The sequence below is a fragment of the Poromitra crassiceps genome (assembly GCF_964638095.1).
Source record: "Poromitra crassiceps genome assembly, chromosome: 13".
NCBI classification, from domain to species: domain Eukaryota; kingdom Metazoa; phylum Chordata; class Actinopteri; order Beryciformes; family Melamphaidae; genus Poromitra; species Poromitra crassiceps.
This window is the reverse complement of record NC_139644.1, coordinates 17,113,301-17,128,653: the sequence shown is the minus strand read 5'-3', so window position 1 is coordinate 17,128,653 and position 15,353 is coordinate 17,113,301. Positions and strand designations below refer to the sequence as shown.

The 15,353-nt window shown below is 47.1% G+C and overlaps 1 protein-coding gene across 1 annotated transcript; it reads left to right on the top strand.

The window, feature by feature from the left end:
- Positions 1 to 776: 776 nt before the first annotated feature.
- On the top strand, positions 777 to 10,528 carry metrnla (meteorin like, glial cell differentiation regulator a). Its single transcript, XM_083649211.1, has 4 exons — positions 777 to 1,105; positions 3,184 to 3,572; positions 7,388 to 7,447; positions 9,693 to 10,528. Exons 1-4 carry the CDS (start codon positions 1,008 to 1,010, stop codon positions 10,004 to 10,006), a joined length of 861 nt encoding a protein of 286 aa, XP_083505337.1. The 5' UTR covers positions 777 to 1,007; the 3' UTR covers positions 10,007 to 10,528.
- Positions 10,529 to 15,353: the final 4,825 nt, after the last annotated feature.

Sequence of the window (15,353 nt, the reverse complement as noted above, 5' to 3'; positions counted from 1 at the left end):
CACCAACAATGTTTGGATCTGCTGCAAAAATATTTATTTTCACGATTTCTGCCTACCAGCCACTAAGAGGAAGTTTATGTTTATTCACACAGTGAAGTTTTTTAAACTATAGATTACATCATAGCACAATGTAGTGAATGAAAAAATAAAATGCCCAGATTCACACGTACATTATCCTTTTCTGCCAACTCGCAACATCACACTAGTCAGACTCAGAAGACTGTGTCCAGTACGCATGGTGTGAGAGATGCATGGTGATGTGTACCGGTGCGCAAATTCTCATGACCCGTGGATTTGTATAAATTCTGAAACCTGTGTGGAAAGTGGACACTTTGTGTGTGTGTACGCATGCCGCGTGGTTTATACATTTCGCCCCAGGTGTTTGGGGGGCCCCAATGTAAGATGTCGCTTGGGGCCCCAAAATGTTCAGAAACGGCCCTGATGGCAGGGCTGCCAATTCTCCTTTTCAAAACAAATGTATTGAGTATTATGCTGCCTTTAAATACTGTAGGAATTACGTCTACTATGTGTTTAGGAATGGACCATAACATTGGGAAAGGGGGAGTTTCCCAACTGTAACGTTTTACAGAGGTTGAGAGCATGAAAGCAGTAAAGCATAATACTAATAATCATCAGCATCAGCATCATCTGAAACTACTAAAGTTGTACTCAGGACCTCTATCCTGAGTTTTTGAGGAGAACGTGAAGGCATCACACGTGATGCACTTCAGTGGATGGGGTGTGACGTGGAGAAAGCAATCAGTGCTGCAGAATCACTCCCGAGCGAGCAGCAAGGGAAGGAAGGAGCTCACAACACATTATTATTACACGGAACCAGGGCTGTCTGTCAACACGGTGTCACTGTCCGACTTTCTGATGTGCACCGCGGAGGACAAGAGGAGATAAGCATCGGGGCGCACATGGAGGCGCTATGTAGCTGGACTTACGGCGGTGGACTTTGTCGTTGTTTTACTTGAGAAGAGGGAAAAGTGAGCTGCGAGATAAACATGCTGCTCAGCCCCATACTGGCTGCCTTGCTCTCTCTTCTCCTGAGTCGGATTGCATTCTGCCAATACTCAAGCGACCAGTGCAGTTGGAAGGGCAGGTGAGATATATTTTCTGATCAAATGGAAATAATGAGAATGGAAATAAACATAATAAATTGTGAAATTTAAGCGGGCTGCTGCATGACATGACTGATTGAAACTGAAACTCAGAGACATGGGTGATTGATGTAAAGCCATGAATCAGAGCCATAACAATCATACTAGCCTACTATACAAATAGTAGGCCATTTAAAACATCGGGTATTATTATGCCAAATATTGTTGTGATATGTCAAAAAAGTGTGTGTAGGTCATCATAAACTCACTGAGTGAGTACTGTAGGCTACTGTCACAACCAGCCAACCTCAAGTCCTACTATAGTGTTTGCTTGCCATGATTGTGCTGTAGGCCATACTGGATTTATGAATGACTTATTGACAATGATTTGAATGGATAAACTCCATTACACTTTGCCAAAATCCATGGCAAAAGCTCTTGTGAGCTCCACTTCCTACCCTCTTACTCATTTTCACCACTTTTTCCATCTACTTTCCTTTGTAAAGAGCCCTGCTAAATGGGTTGTTTGGCACTTTAGAAAACAATCTGTTTTTTCTATGTTCACCAAAATAGTTCCACAAATGTGAATTAGATATTGGAATGAATTAGTAAATCACAGATTATGATCAAATGTTGAGGAAAAGTAGTCAACTTCCTTATTCTTATTCCTCATATTAATTGCTTAATTCATGTTTGCTTCATATGGGATTTAACGAAATTCCAAATCACTAGAAAAAAACAGAAGTAGCCTACTCAGAAGTGCAGACATTATGCTCCAGAGCTTTCATGTGATTTCCTTTCTGTTTTTAAATGTTAAAATCTTGAGACAATCCTTATAGTCAGAACACACACTGGAAAGTTTCACCTCCCACCAAACATCTGCTGAGATCTGTTGTGCACTTTGAGTGGATGTGCCTCCAATCCTGCGGTTTTGCTCTTCATCCTCCAGTCAGCAGGGACAGGCAACACGCAGCACTTTGAGCTCATAACCAATAATCTGTTGTTCATTAGTTAGCCTCTTGACTAATCTCCTTTAATTGCATGCAGAGATGATGGAGTTAAAAAAGACTTAATTAGAGGCACGCTGAGGAGAGGCTGGTTACGGGCAGCATGTTACGATGTTACGGGGGCGTTCAAGCTGCATCTGCTCAGCATGTGCGCTGGGCTTGCGTTACATCTATGGCACATTTGAATTTCAGCATCTCATTTTCAGGAAACTGGGCGTTTCTCCCCCTGGAGTCAAACCACTGGCTTGGCATCCGCACGCTGGGTAGAATGCTGATGGTTTCCTGACTCTGGGCTTTGCCACAGAATGACTGACAGACTTGGAGTTTTTCGAACCCTGACCAGGCATTAAGTTGTGGAGGGAGTCATTTGGCCAGGCTGGCGCCAGAGTCCGGAGTGCTGCCCGGACAAGTCTCTTCCAGTCTCTTTGGTGGCTTGAAAGCAAGGGGAGGTTCGGTGCGTGACCTGCATTTGCACTTGCATGCAGCAGGCCGGGCTACTGTTGCTGCTGTTGTCTGCCCAGAAGCCCCTGTGTCCCTCCATTCATCCATGTTCTGCTTCCAAACGCTTCCCAAAGGCAGCCTGCCAGTCCTGCGTTTTGCCAAAGCTCCGAGGGGGGAACAATGTGCTATAGGGGGGAGTGTGTGTGCTGGAGCTGAGCTCATGTTGGCTGCGCCGGCTCGTGACTGCTCATGCAGCCAGTCTTGTGCGCCGTCCGCCGGAGCCGGGCCTTAACGCTTCAGGAGGAATGTGGTCTAATGTCCTTGCAGTCAGCCAGAGGGCTTCATCTCGGTCAGTTAGCTGAGGCTAAAAACTGACCAGAACAATCATTTTTAGATCGCTGAACCCTCCCTTAGTGCTGCGTTAGAGAAAATTAGGTTCGGCAGGAGCTTGACTCTCCACGTCGCCTCAAAAACCGACTAACATAATCCATTTCCTCAATTCTTTCCACAAAACGTTATGGGGTTTGTGTGCACATTTCCGGAGTAACTTTTCGGGTCGTGCCTCAAACTTCGGCACCTCGATCCATGATTGATCGCAATTGACTTCTCTCCCTCCCTCCCCTATGCTGCAGCGGTCTGACGCACGAGGGCCATGCCAGAGACGTGGAGCAGGTGTACCTCCGCTGCTCCCAGGGCTCCCTGGAGTGGCTCTACCCGACGGGCGCCATCATCGTCAACCTGCGGCCCAACACGGCCTCGCCCGCCGCCGCGCGCCTCTCCGTCTGCATCAAGCCCTCCAGGGACTCGAGCGGCGCCAACATCTACCTGGACCGCACCGGCAAGCTGCGGCTGCTGCTGCGCGAGCACGACCAGACTGAGGGCAAGGTGCACTGCTTCAGCATCCAGGAGGGGGCGCTCTTCATCGAGGCCATACCGCACATGGATATCAGCCGCAGGATCACGGCCTTCCAGTACGAGCTGGTCAGCGACAGGCTGGGGGCGGACATGCACTCACTGGCAGGTAAGAAGATCACGGATGTTGTGACTATGGTGGTGGTGGACCTAGAGCAGTGGTTCCCAACATGGGGTCCGGGGACCACCAGGGGTCTCCAGGAAGAAGTTAACACAATTAGAGAATGTAGAAGAATGACTGCTTTGATCATAGCTTTTCTGTTCTCTCTCTACCTACAATACAATACAGATAGTCATGGACTTCTGGACAGAATCATATAAAGTAATGTATAACAATAAAGATATCTGAGGCTCTAATGTGGTCTAAATTAGGGGTCCTTGATATGAAAAAGGATTGAAAATCACTGGCCTATAGATTTTTTCTCCCTCTGTATTTTATTTAATTAACCATTGCAGAGGTCTGCAGACTTTGTTTTGATTGATTCCCTGTAGTCAGAACTGACTTCCTTTGTCCATTGTCTCTGTGTCCTCTGCCATACACTAAATGCAGCCATCTACTGGTGGAAACTTTTATTAAATTGGACTCTAATAGTAGGAAAGTCTTGGCTCGCTCCAACTCACTGCTAATACCAAAAGCCAAAGCATATTTCTCTCCCAGTATTGTTTCTCTATACATATTGGTTTTGGAAGAACGTGTGCCTTCCCGATAATGAGGTCTCACTGTGGGTATCAAAACATCATCTTCCCCCCCAGATCGCAGCCTTTATGAAACGTTGGGTCCTTACGATCAACTATTGATATTTCGGTTAATTTCGCACTCATCTCTCGCAGATAGTTACACAACTATGCCTGAGTCCACTGGGGAATGGTCCGGCTGCGAGCGGTGAGGTTTCTGTGCGGAGGGGTACGACCAAACAGAGGGGCCTCCCTTTCAAAACAGCCTTGTATTTTCACGCTGCGTACCTGCCAAACCTGCGCCGTTTCAAGCTGAGCAAAATGTGCAGTAACTGTGTTTTTCCCCCACTCACAAGAAGAAAAACATGAGTACTATCAGGCCCACATCTGTTTTTATGGCTCTCTGGATTCACATGTCCACATCCTGCATCATTATCTGGCACAACAGAGACAGAGAGAGAGAGAGAGAGAGAGAGACAGAGAGACAGAGAGAGAGAGACACAGAGAGAGAGACACAGAGAGAGAGAGACAGAGAGAGAGAGAGACAGAGAGAGAGAGACAGAGAGAGAGAGAGAGACACACAGAGAGAGAGACAGAGAGAGACAGAGAGAGAGACAGAGAGACAGAGAGAGAGAGACACAGAGAGAGAGACAGAGAGAGAGAGAGAGAGAGGAGTTGTTTTGACCACATTAGTTCGCTCTGCTCAGTGTCTCTGTAGTATGAGCTGGTGTTGTGATGTGATGGCTGGCCAGGCCTGAGATAGTACTGGGATGATTCATAAAGACATTGGTCTCGTGTCATCTGGAGACTGGTGGATCCATTGCTCTCTCTCTCCCTCCCTCCTTTCTTTCTTCTCATTTTCTCTTTCTTTCCTTTCCCCGTCCACTTCTCTCCGACCCGCTGTGCTGGGATTGAGTTGCTCACCATCAAGTTGGAATGTATCTACTGCGACCAGATGTTTGGAGGACCTTCTTCTTCTCGGGCATAATAGGGCCTATATTTCTCCTTCTCTTCTTACTCTATCGCTCCCTCGGCCTGGCCTGGCCTCTCTGCTCTCTTCAATCAGCCTCCCTTTTCTTCTTCCCCCTCGCTCTCACTCTTTCCTACCTCTCTCCATTTCTCTCTTCTATTTGTCATTCTACTATTTTCCTTTTTCATTCCCCTCTCTGCCCTTCATCCGTCTTTCCTCCTCTGGTCCCCGGGCCGTTTGAAGTGGTCTTCGTCTGTGCCGAGAGCCGTATTAGCGAGTTGTGCTCCATTAGAGTGGAATGCATCTGGGCCCAGATGTTGCAGGGACACTATCGTGGTCCCGCCCCCCCACCCCTCACACAAACACACACAAACACACACACACACACACCCGCCCGCCCCTCCTCAACCACTCCTCCCATCCTTCATCCCTCTCTTGCTCCTGTGAAGTGGTTCGGATCAGAGTGCTGCAGCATGCGCCCGGGCCCGGCAGAGATGCTGACTCGGCTCTTAGCCCATTCCTGCGGTTCCGTTTCATGTCTGACATGTGAGCCCCGCTCGGCTCTGAGGGGAAAAACACCCGGGTTTGGCTCTTTGGGTTTTTTGGGGCCTCGGTTCGCTGCTCCGGCGGCAGGCAGGCTCACATCAAAGGGCCCCTCTCTGCACTCTGCTCCGGGGCGAGCGAGCGAGCTCACTCTGAAGTCGCTCTCTCTCCAGCTGTTCTGAAGCCTTCCTGAGCTTGTGGCTGTGCGACCTCCGACCTCTGACCTCACCGGGTGATGCCGCCAGCGCCTTGTGTTGCAACACAAGTTGACCCAAGGCACGCTCACCCCTCACCCCCATACACCCAACTCCAGCCAGGCCAGCTAAAAATAAGCCCCCGATGATGATGACATGTCACATTCTCTTCTCTCACACGAAAAAAGTGTTTTTAATTTTCTATCAAGGCAACAAGTCTGCATGTGTTTCTCCAGACATGAGCATTTCTGAATTAGAAGTATCATTCTGCACACGTTTTGCAACCGGACAGCGTTAACCAAGTGTAACCAAAGTACTAAATCCACCCGGGCGAACACTAAATCACTCTCCCTCACATGCTCTGGATTAGCATCCAGTGCTGCCCCACCCTCAACCCACTGCTGACTGGGCAGCCTTCCCCTCCCCTCCCCTGCTGCTCCCCAGTCCCCACCTGCCCAGGCTGCGGGCCGCGCTGACGCTAGAGAAAGCCACAGCAGCTCCAGGACTCATAAAGGCGCTCCGGCCCGCAGGACCACCTGAGTCAACTAATCATGGAGTTGACTGCTCTCATTTAGGGCCCTTTCTCCTGTCGTAAAACACTCTGGAGGATGGGCCAGGGCCCTACTGCCACCAATCACAGGTTAAAGCTAGCCCGGGGGCAAACTCTCAAAGGTCTCGGCAGGGTAGAGGCCATTTCAGTTAATTCCCGTCTTTAACTCGATTATTTGCCCTGTAGTTATGACAGCATGTGTTTTCGGTTGTTCAAGTGCCCCAATTAGTTGAAGAGATGTACAGTAGTAATGTGTGCCTTTATTGGTGCTTTTTTCCCCTGATGTTTTTCTCACTTTTAATGTAGTAAAAACAACTTGTGATGTTGTAGATTGTGTTCTCTCTGTGTGTTTTTTTGTGTGCGGCGAGTCCCAGAGGGCCGGCCCTCAGCTCGGGTCAGAGAGGCAGCGACTCGGCCTCGCCCGTCTCCGTTGCGCTCCTTATCCTCCTCATCTGGTTCTTGTTTGTTGTGAAGTGTCAAGAGGGTTCCTGTTCTGGTGGCGGCGGCTGCCCGGACACCCCCCTCAGGGCATTGCACACACGCAGGCACGCACGCGCGCTCGTCGCCATTTTTAACGAGCGGTGACTGACTGTTTTACCTCCAGCGCCGGCCGGGGCCCGGCCCGGCTCTGCTTGGTGTAAAGCCCACAGCTCGTGACAGCCGACTCCCGTTCTGCCGTCTTCGTAAATAAATAATCCGCTGTGGGGACGAAAATGAATCACCCTGACCCGGGTCGTGTGTGTGTGTGTGTGTGTGTGTGTGTGTTAGGAGCACATGACCTACATGGCTGGCCCAACCACAGCTGTGTTGTTTGTGTTATGCGGTACTTAACTGGAAAGTTGTGGCCCCAACAGTGAGACTCTTGTCACAGTGCAACACAGGGAGTGCTAAAGAAATCAGGGCTTTTTTCCTTGTTGCTGTGTGTGGCGGTGTAGTGCTGTAATTTAGCCCCAAGCTCATCCGCCTTCTCTCTCTCTTTTATTTTTACTCAGCCCCCTGCCAGCCCTGCACAGACGCCGAGATGCTGCTAGCAGTCTGCACCAGCGACTTTGGTAAGTTACTACCTCCGTTTTGGGAGAATCATAGGCTTCCTTCTGCTGTACGGTCTGACGAAACGTCCAAGGAAAACACCGCTCGTTATAGAACTGTAGAAGGAAGAAAAGAACACTACTGTACTTAGGCTTGAGGAATATATGAGAGGTGCTCCATGGAGGTGGGGTTCATGTCCATATGAGAAAAGAAGTAGGCAACAGGCCCTACTGCAAAAAGCCACAGTCTCCATAGCAGTTAAAAGCCTTTATACCATGGTCTGGGTGAATACTTGATTCTGATTGGCTGCAGGGTGTACATTAAAAAGTGATAATGTACACCTAGTAAAGTAGTTCAGTCAAATGGTCTGTTCACCATTCATATCAATGCACCATAGTTTCAACAGTGGTATTAAGAGAGCTGTTTGAGCTCTATACCACCGTTAAGGGTTAATATGGCACTTTTATAAGTTGAGAAAAAAAATGAGTCCGTCAAAGTAAGTATTTAAATCACCCCTGTGTGCTCGGAGATTTCCCTCCTGACAGAATCTTCATTGCGAGCAGAGCGATCAGAGCCATATAATGGAGAGTTCCGACATTTCCATTCACTCCAATGGACCAGTTTTTACCTCACAAAAGTTACAAGAAGTAAGGTCCTGGATTAAGCAGGGCTATCAAGTTACAGCAAAATGGGCCCTTTGTGATGTACTTTGAAAGGGTCAGACGTTTAAAAAATTCTAATTGTATATTATCAGCTTTATTTATGCATCCAAACGTAGCGCAAGCCCCCTTCCTGGCTAGTCATTTGGCTACATGGTTAATCATTTTCGACCTCCGCTGACGCAACTCTCTGACTAAATCGCTCTGGTCGCCCTGACTGCTTTCACTTCCTGAAATCTCTTCGCCCGTAAATGTTAATATACTTGGCCAATACGTATGTAACATACAAAATAAAGCAAGCGCCCAAACGGTAATGTCTTCATTTAATGTAGATCGCAAAACACCCGCATTCCTGTGATAAAGTTAAAGTCTGCTTTAAAATGGAGGCGCTGCCTGGTTCCCTGTTGCCAGGAAGGTGGGGGGGACTATTTTATTTCGCAGAAGACTTTGACTTATGAATAACAGCCATTTAGATTGCTTTATTTATTACACATGGAAATATAAATGACTGGTTTTGTTTTGTTTTGCTTCGCTGAAGCAACCGGTCCTCGGCTATGCCTCAGCCCGGTTCTCGCTTCAGCGTCGTCCCTTAAAAAGTGATAATGTACACCTTGTCGGGCATTAACCCTTACTTATTCAATATTGGCTAAACACAAGCCATATGATTTCCACAATGCAGAAAAAACTGACGGAATCATGGAATTTAGTAATAAAATTGGAATCAAATGTAAAACATGGAATATTGCAGAATTTTCCATAATTTGGCTGAATTTGATCAAATTAGGCCAAATTATCAAAAGCAAAAGTAGACCTAATTATTGTAGTAACCTAACTGATTTTGTAATTGTAATAAAAGGCCTAGAGAAATAATTCCGTTTTTCGATTGGGGTGTTTTGAGAGGGGGGTTGGTCTTGCGTGGGACCCTTACGTCACCTCACAACTTGGTTTTCACTTTGAGGAACATGTTGAAGGGGCAGTCTGAGAGAGACAAGCAGGGTGTGAATTTCTTCATTTTAGGGGCAAGGCCATTTGGCCTTTGGCATCAAAAAATTTTAGGGCACAAGGCCACATGCCAGGGCACAAAGGCCATTGCTCTATTGACATCGTGAAGAGCGATTTTTCTGAAATGTATGTTAAAATGAGCCAATCACACATTCTTTACATAGGCTACATTAAACTGAGACCACTGACGCTTTTAAAGCAACTGACAGTAGCAGGCTGGTAGCAGGGCACAGCTGCCAAGGTGGCCCTAGGGATCTGAGAGCATCACGGCCAGTGGGAGGGGCAATGGTGGCCATGGGCTCCCTGAAATTCCCACTGGAGCCAAGCCACACACAAAAATCAAACCTAATCCCTAAATTAAAATTCAAATTAAATAAAGGGGAAAAAAGTAATTAATTTGGAGAAAAATAAAACTGATTTCATATGGCCCTACAATTATTGCCTTCATTAGGGGATACCCTGATCAGGGATTTTTGTAGTAGGGCCTGCTGCCTACTTATTTTCTCACCACTCATTATAGCTTGAAAGATAGTACCAATATGTTAATTGTGTCTTCCTGCATGGTGTACCAATATGTTAATTCTGTCTTCCTGCATGGTGTTTCCAGTGGCGCGGGGCAGCATTAAGAAGGTGGAGAGGGAGGAGGAGCAGTCGTCGGTCACTGTGGAGATCAGCCGGCTGTACAGACAGAAGACCCAGGTGTTTGTGTCTGGAGGGGTGAGGGCGCGGAGCTGGACCGGCCGCGTCAAGATGCCCCTCCAGTGCGGCGTGAAGCCCGGCGGCGGCGACTTCCTCTTCACCGGGGCCGTGAGGTTCGGCGAGGCCTGGATGGGCTGCGCCCCCCGCTACAAAGACTTCCTGCGGCTGTACCGCGAGGCGCAGCAACAGGGGACCAACCCGTGTCACGTGGACACTGACTGACTTGACGTGACCCTGTCTGGAAGTGGGACAAGCCCTGGCTGGAATGGGTGGAGAGCTGGACAAAGTGTTGATTACGGACGAGAGAAATGGCTGCAATCAGCCAGACTGACAGACTGGCCCGGGCCCAGACGCTCTCCCCCCGCTGTCTCAGGACTCGTTTGAGACGCAAAGTGGAGATCCTGAATGTTGCCAAGCAGCACGCTGGTTGGACTCTATGTTCTCAAAGACCAACCCCGACGTGGATCGTACCCGAACTGTGCCGTTCGCGCAGAGGAGGAACTCCCAGGTTTTAAATGTAGCAGACCCTGTTTGGTTTTTGATGTGTATAAAATGTGAATGAACATTGTATATTTGGAAGCTCCAAGTGCTTTGTAAAAAGCTTGATGTACAGTTTTGAAGCTATTTCTTATGACGGAAATGTATAAAGTGAAAGTCTGTTATTTTATTTTGTTAAAAAAAGAAAGATATGCAAGGTAATGCCTGAATTCATGTGCTGTTCAGGTGTAATTGTTAAAAAAAAATCCTGAAAATAAAGGTTTTCAAGGTGATCATGTGGTGTTTACATGTGAATAAATAATTGACTAAATCACTAATGGGCAGATTCTAGCTGTAGCAGATCATTGGCTTAGCTTTGCCAGCTGCATTGTGAATAATACATTGACTGTTACTAACAAATTTAAAAAAAATTCACACTATCACATAATATTTTTCCGAAATACCTCAGACGGGCGATTTCAGATCAGATACCAAATTCACAGTGGTGAATATTCTCTGCTGGAATGGAAACCCTCTCATATGAAGTGTATTATCCTTCTCTCCAAGGTTCACCTCAGCCTTGAGCTGGGACCGTCTGCCAGGGCCAGAGAGATTGATATCACAGAGTTGGGGTGGATTCCTCTGCGTTGGTTCCTGTGGTGATGGGGTGGCCGTGTGTCAAGGTCAATGTGAAAGGCCTCTTTGTTCCAGTGCGGCAGCCTGGTATGAGAGAGAGACTGAAGACAGACCTGAATACAGCCGTGTGATTGGGCGGCAGCCTGGTATGAGAGAGAGACTGAAGACAGACCTGAATACAGCCGTGTGATTGGGCGGCAGCCTGGTATGAGAGAGAGACTGAAGACAGACCTGAATACAGCCGTGTGATTGGGCAGCCTGGTATGAGAGAGAGACTGAAGACAGACATGGATACAGCCCTGTGATTGGGCAGCCTGGTATGAGAGAGAGACTGAAGACAGACATGGATACAGCCATGTGATTGGGCGGCAGCCTGGTATGAGAGAGAGACTGAAGACAGACATGGATACAGCCGTGTGATTGGGCGGCAGCCTGGTATGAGAGAGAGACTGAAGACAGACATGGATACAGCCATGTGATTGGGCAGCCTGGTATGAGAGAGAGAGACTGAAGACAGACATGGATACAGCCGTGTGTGATTGGGCAGCCTGGTATGAGAGAGAGACTGAAGACAGACATGGATACAGCCATGTGATTGGGCGGCAGCCTGGTATGAGAGAGAGACTGAAGACAGACATGGATACAGCCGTGTGATTGGGCGGCAGCCTGGTATGAGAGAGAGACTGAAGACAGACATGGATACAGCCGTGTGATTGGGCGGCAGCCTGGTATGAGAGAGAGACTGAAGACAGACCTGAATACAGCCGTGTGATTGGGCACGCAGTAAAGCGCTACTCTACCACCACAGTCCTACGTGCCTTGATTGGCACGTAGAATTCTGCTGCAGCTCCCTTTAAACAAAAAGGAAGGCGTTTCATTTTCTTCACCTCAAATAAAACACACACTGTCAGGGTATTGGAGCATGATGCAGCGTGCGACCCGACCCGGGCCCGTTCAGATGACGTCCAGCGCACGGCCGAGGCTCTTTATGTCTGCCTTTTCACTTAAAACGGAAACGCACCTAGAATGTCTTTCAATAAGTTCGGCCCGAATAGACAATTGCTTTTCCAGACAGGCCTGTGCGTCAAATTGAATGTCTGAATTCCAGCTGAAAGCTAGCGGTCCCCGGAATTGCTCACTGGGAAATGCAAACAGAGTTTCTATGGTAACGGCGCCTTGCTGCGAACCTTCTCACTCTGGCTCTCCGAGCAGGAGCCCTGGGGGAGGAGGAGGAGGGTCGTGGGCACTTGCCTGGCCGTTGACAGAGTCTTCATCGGTCCAGCTGTCCTGGTTGTCAGTCCTCCCTCCGTCCTGGACAGCCCACCTTGCTCCGCTCGCACTGTGGGGGCCAACAGCAGCTGCCGGTATAACACATGCCCCCAGTCTTCAGGTGGCTGCACTTCTCAGCATCGTCCTAATCACTCTGCAAACTGTTGATTATGTAGATCTAAATAAAGAGTCCAGTTAATTAGTTAGTTAATAAGTTAGCCACAAGATCATTAAGGCAGGACTATGAATCAATTATGAATTATTTTATTCAATATCGTTCATCTGTAACACTTTGATTTGAGTCTGATGAATTGACGCTTGGAAGTAACTGTCACCATGATCTAGCAATATTTTGCATACTGGCTATTCTCACCTATTCTCTTTTATTCCAACAAATTGCATGATATAAGTATGTCACAGACACAAAAAACTGATTGACTGATGATTTGACTGGGACATTTCCCCCTTCTCTCATCGGATAGAACTCTCATAACATCTGATTGTGAATACAATGGGTCTTCATGTCCCTAAGTTGAATTTGGATCTAGTTATATAGGCTATACCAGTTGAGCAGGACTGGCCTTTAAGCAGACTTGAACAGTGTTGGGGTAACCGATTCCAATTTGGCAGTAACTCAGTAATATAAATGATTACCAATAGGATTTCAGTAATATTAAACCAGTTACTTTGTCAAGTAACACAAGTTACAAATTGAGTTAATTAAAAAAAAATCAAAACACATAATTATTTAAATAAAGATACAATAATTTTTTCCTAATAAAATTGTGTGTTTGTATGCAAATAACCACTAATAGATGACAATTATAATGGCCAAGGATAACCTTTTGAATTTTGGACAGTTTACAGTGTAAACTTTACACTGACTTCAAGGCGGTTGACATTTTTTGGGATGGTTTCGAGTGGGCAGTGATGTCATTCTGCTACTGCTGTTATTTTGGTGAAAGTAAATGCAAAAGTAGTGTAATAAGTAACGAGTAACACAGACAGTAATATTGTAAAGTAACTTAATAATTTCAAATGAAAGTAACTAGTAATATGTGGTGTATTACATTTTGAAAGTAACTTGCCCCACACTGGGACATGAATGAGTGTGTTGTCTCTATGCTGTCAGTGTGATTGAGTCAGGAGTCACGGCGTGGTCATCTCGTGGGTGGAATTTAAAAAGAGAGAGAAGAGAAAAAAGACCAGCAGTGTTGAAAAGTGCAGTGGCAGCAAACTGCACAGTCAACTTGGCAGAAAGAAGAGCAACGGAGTGAAAGAGCAAGATGAAGAGCGGACCCCCGGACCCCCGGAGAGAGCAGAGGCCAGAACAGAGCCGCCAGTGAGCTCTGAGTGTGCGCCGCGCGCCGGCTAATATTTTATGCCTCTTTGGGAAGTGCTGGAATGTGGGGAATGTGTTGACTTCACACACACGCGTGCACCGCTTCCCCCAACCCCACCGCCTTGATTAGCTGCAATCAATAGGGCCTCTGTGGTTTGTGTGGTGTGTGTGTGTGTGTGTGTGTGTGTGTGTGTGTGTGTGTGTGTGTGTGCATGTGTGTGTGTGTGTGTGTGTGTGCACATGGCCCTTCCCCCAGCACACATAAACACACCGCCCCAGCAGTGAGATAGCTGCCACCCACACTGAAGCCACAACTCTGCTCTGACACTTCTGTGGTGCAGGCTTCACACTCAGTTTCCCCCCCACATTTTACATTGATATACAATCAAAGATGAGTCCAAGAAAGTTAAGACGTTTTCCCCCCATGACCTGTATGATAAATTAAGCGATCAAAGATTAGTCCAAGAAAGTTAAATGTTTCCCCCCCGTGACCTGTGGGAATAATATGTGTTCCTTTTATTGCAATGCTTGAAATCTATTACAATGTAATGGAGCGTAATTGGACGTAGCCTATCTGGTCAGAATCCATCCTTAATGGCAACATAATGTGAAACTACAAAGATCAAAGTGAGATAACTGTTTATTCAGGCGTTAAAAATGACCACTTGATTTTAAGATTATAGGGTTCCATCTATATTTCAGTTTTACATTTGTTATTCCAGGCCGACCGAGAGGCCCACGGCTGTAAATTCCACTCCAAATTATTTTCACTGGTTAAATCATTGCAGTTGCATGCATAAGAAACAAAGACATACCTTATCCATCAAATAACCAGCCCAACCAAAAATCCATTTTAGTCTACTGTGCCTATAATTAACATTTGTGTGTTTAAGCCGTTCTGAATCATCGTAGTAGCGATATAGATGTTTTGCTTTAACTACTGTACATTGAATGCAGATGTAACGTTACAAATTCCAAGTATGTGATTTGTTTGGAGGCAGCAGGCCTCAGATAAGGATGAACACATCAGCGGGATGAGGCGGGACAGAGAGAGTCGACGAGCCAATTAGGCGCCTCCCAGCATGCATGCCCTCCAATCCCCCAGTGGGTCGTGAGTTTTCCAGTCGTGGAGCGCCTCCTTCGCCCCACCTCGCCCTCCCTCCCTCCGTGGGGGTATATGGCAGGATTAAGGGCGAGGGGTGTTGGGTGTCTCCAGCGAAAAAGTGATGGTGGGGTCACGGCACGGGCCTGCATGTCTGAATATCGGGTATCAAAGGGATGGGGGGGAATTATGCGCTTGGACTGAGTGTCTGAGGTAGACCAGGCACTTTCTTCATCTCTCAATATCAGATGGTTTGAAGATCAGGGTTCCTCCGTTTTGGCTGAGGGGAGTCTCTCAGGACAGCTCTCGCGTAATGCTGATAGGGACCATTGGGATCACATCTAGTAGTAGTAAAAAGCCAACAGTCTGTTTGAAGCGTTGTGCTCCCTGAGAAAGGCCAATACCAAAACATGCTGGAGTTAACCTGGTTTTTAACCTGTTCTTTGAACAAGCCAATGGAATAAAGGCTTTGCTTAAATCGTTTTCTATGAAGAGTGCCTTGGGTTTTGTTTTTCTTCTTTGATGCAGCTACGGCCCACACCAAAGAGCACCTTCTACGGAAGATCTTCACATTATCGAGCTTGATCTTGACCCAGATGTAACACTATCTACTCTGTTTTCCTGTTTGATAGCCAAGGTCTGTTGAAAATAAGCTTGAACAGCTGATATACACATATGCCTTGATAGAAAGGTTCACATCACTGCTGCGCTAGGGTATTTTTCCATGTAGATTTCAATGTCTT

Excerpts from the sequence above, each read along its gene's own strand:
- metrnla (XM_083649211.1), top strand. The coding sequence starts at position 1,008 with ATGCTGCTCAGCCCCATACTGGCTGCCTTGCTCTCTCTTCTCCTGAGT. Across the intron at positions 1,106-3,183 it reads CAGTGCAGTTGGAAGGGCAG|CGGTCTGACGCACGAGGGCC; the intron begins GTGAGATATATT and ends CCTATGCTGCAG. Across the intron at positions 7,448-9,692 it reads AGTCTGCACCAGCGACTTTG|TGGCGCGGGGCAGCATTAAG; the intron begins GTAAGTTACTAC and ends TGGTGTTTCCAG.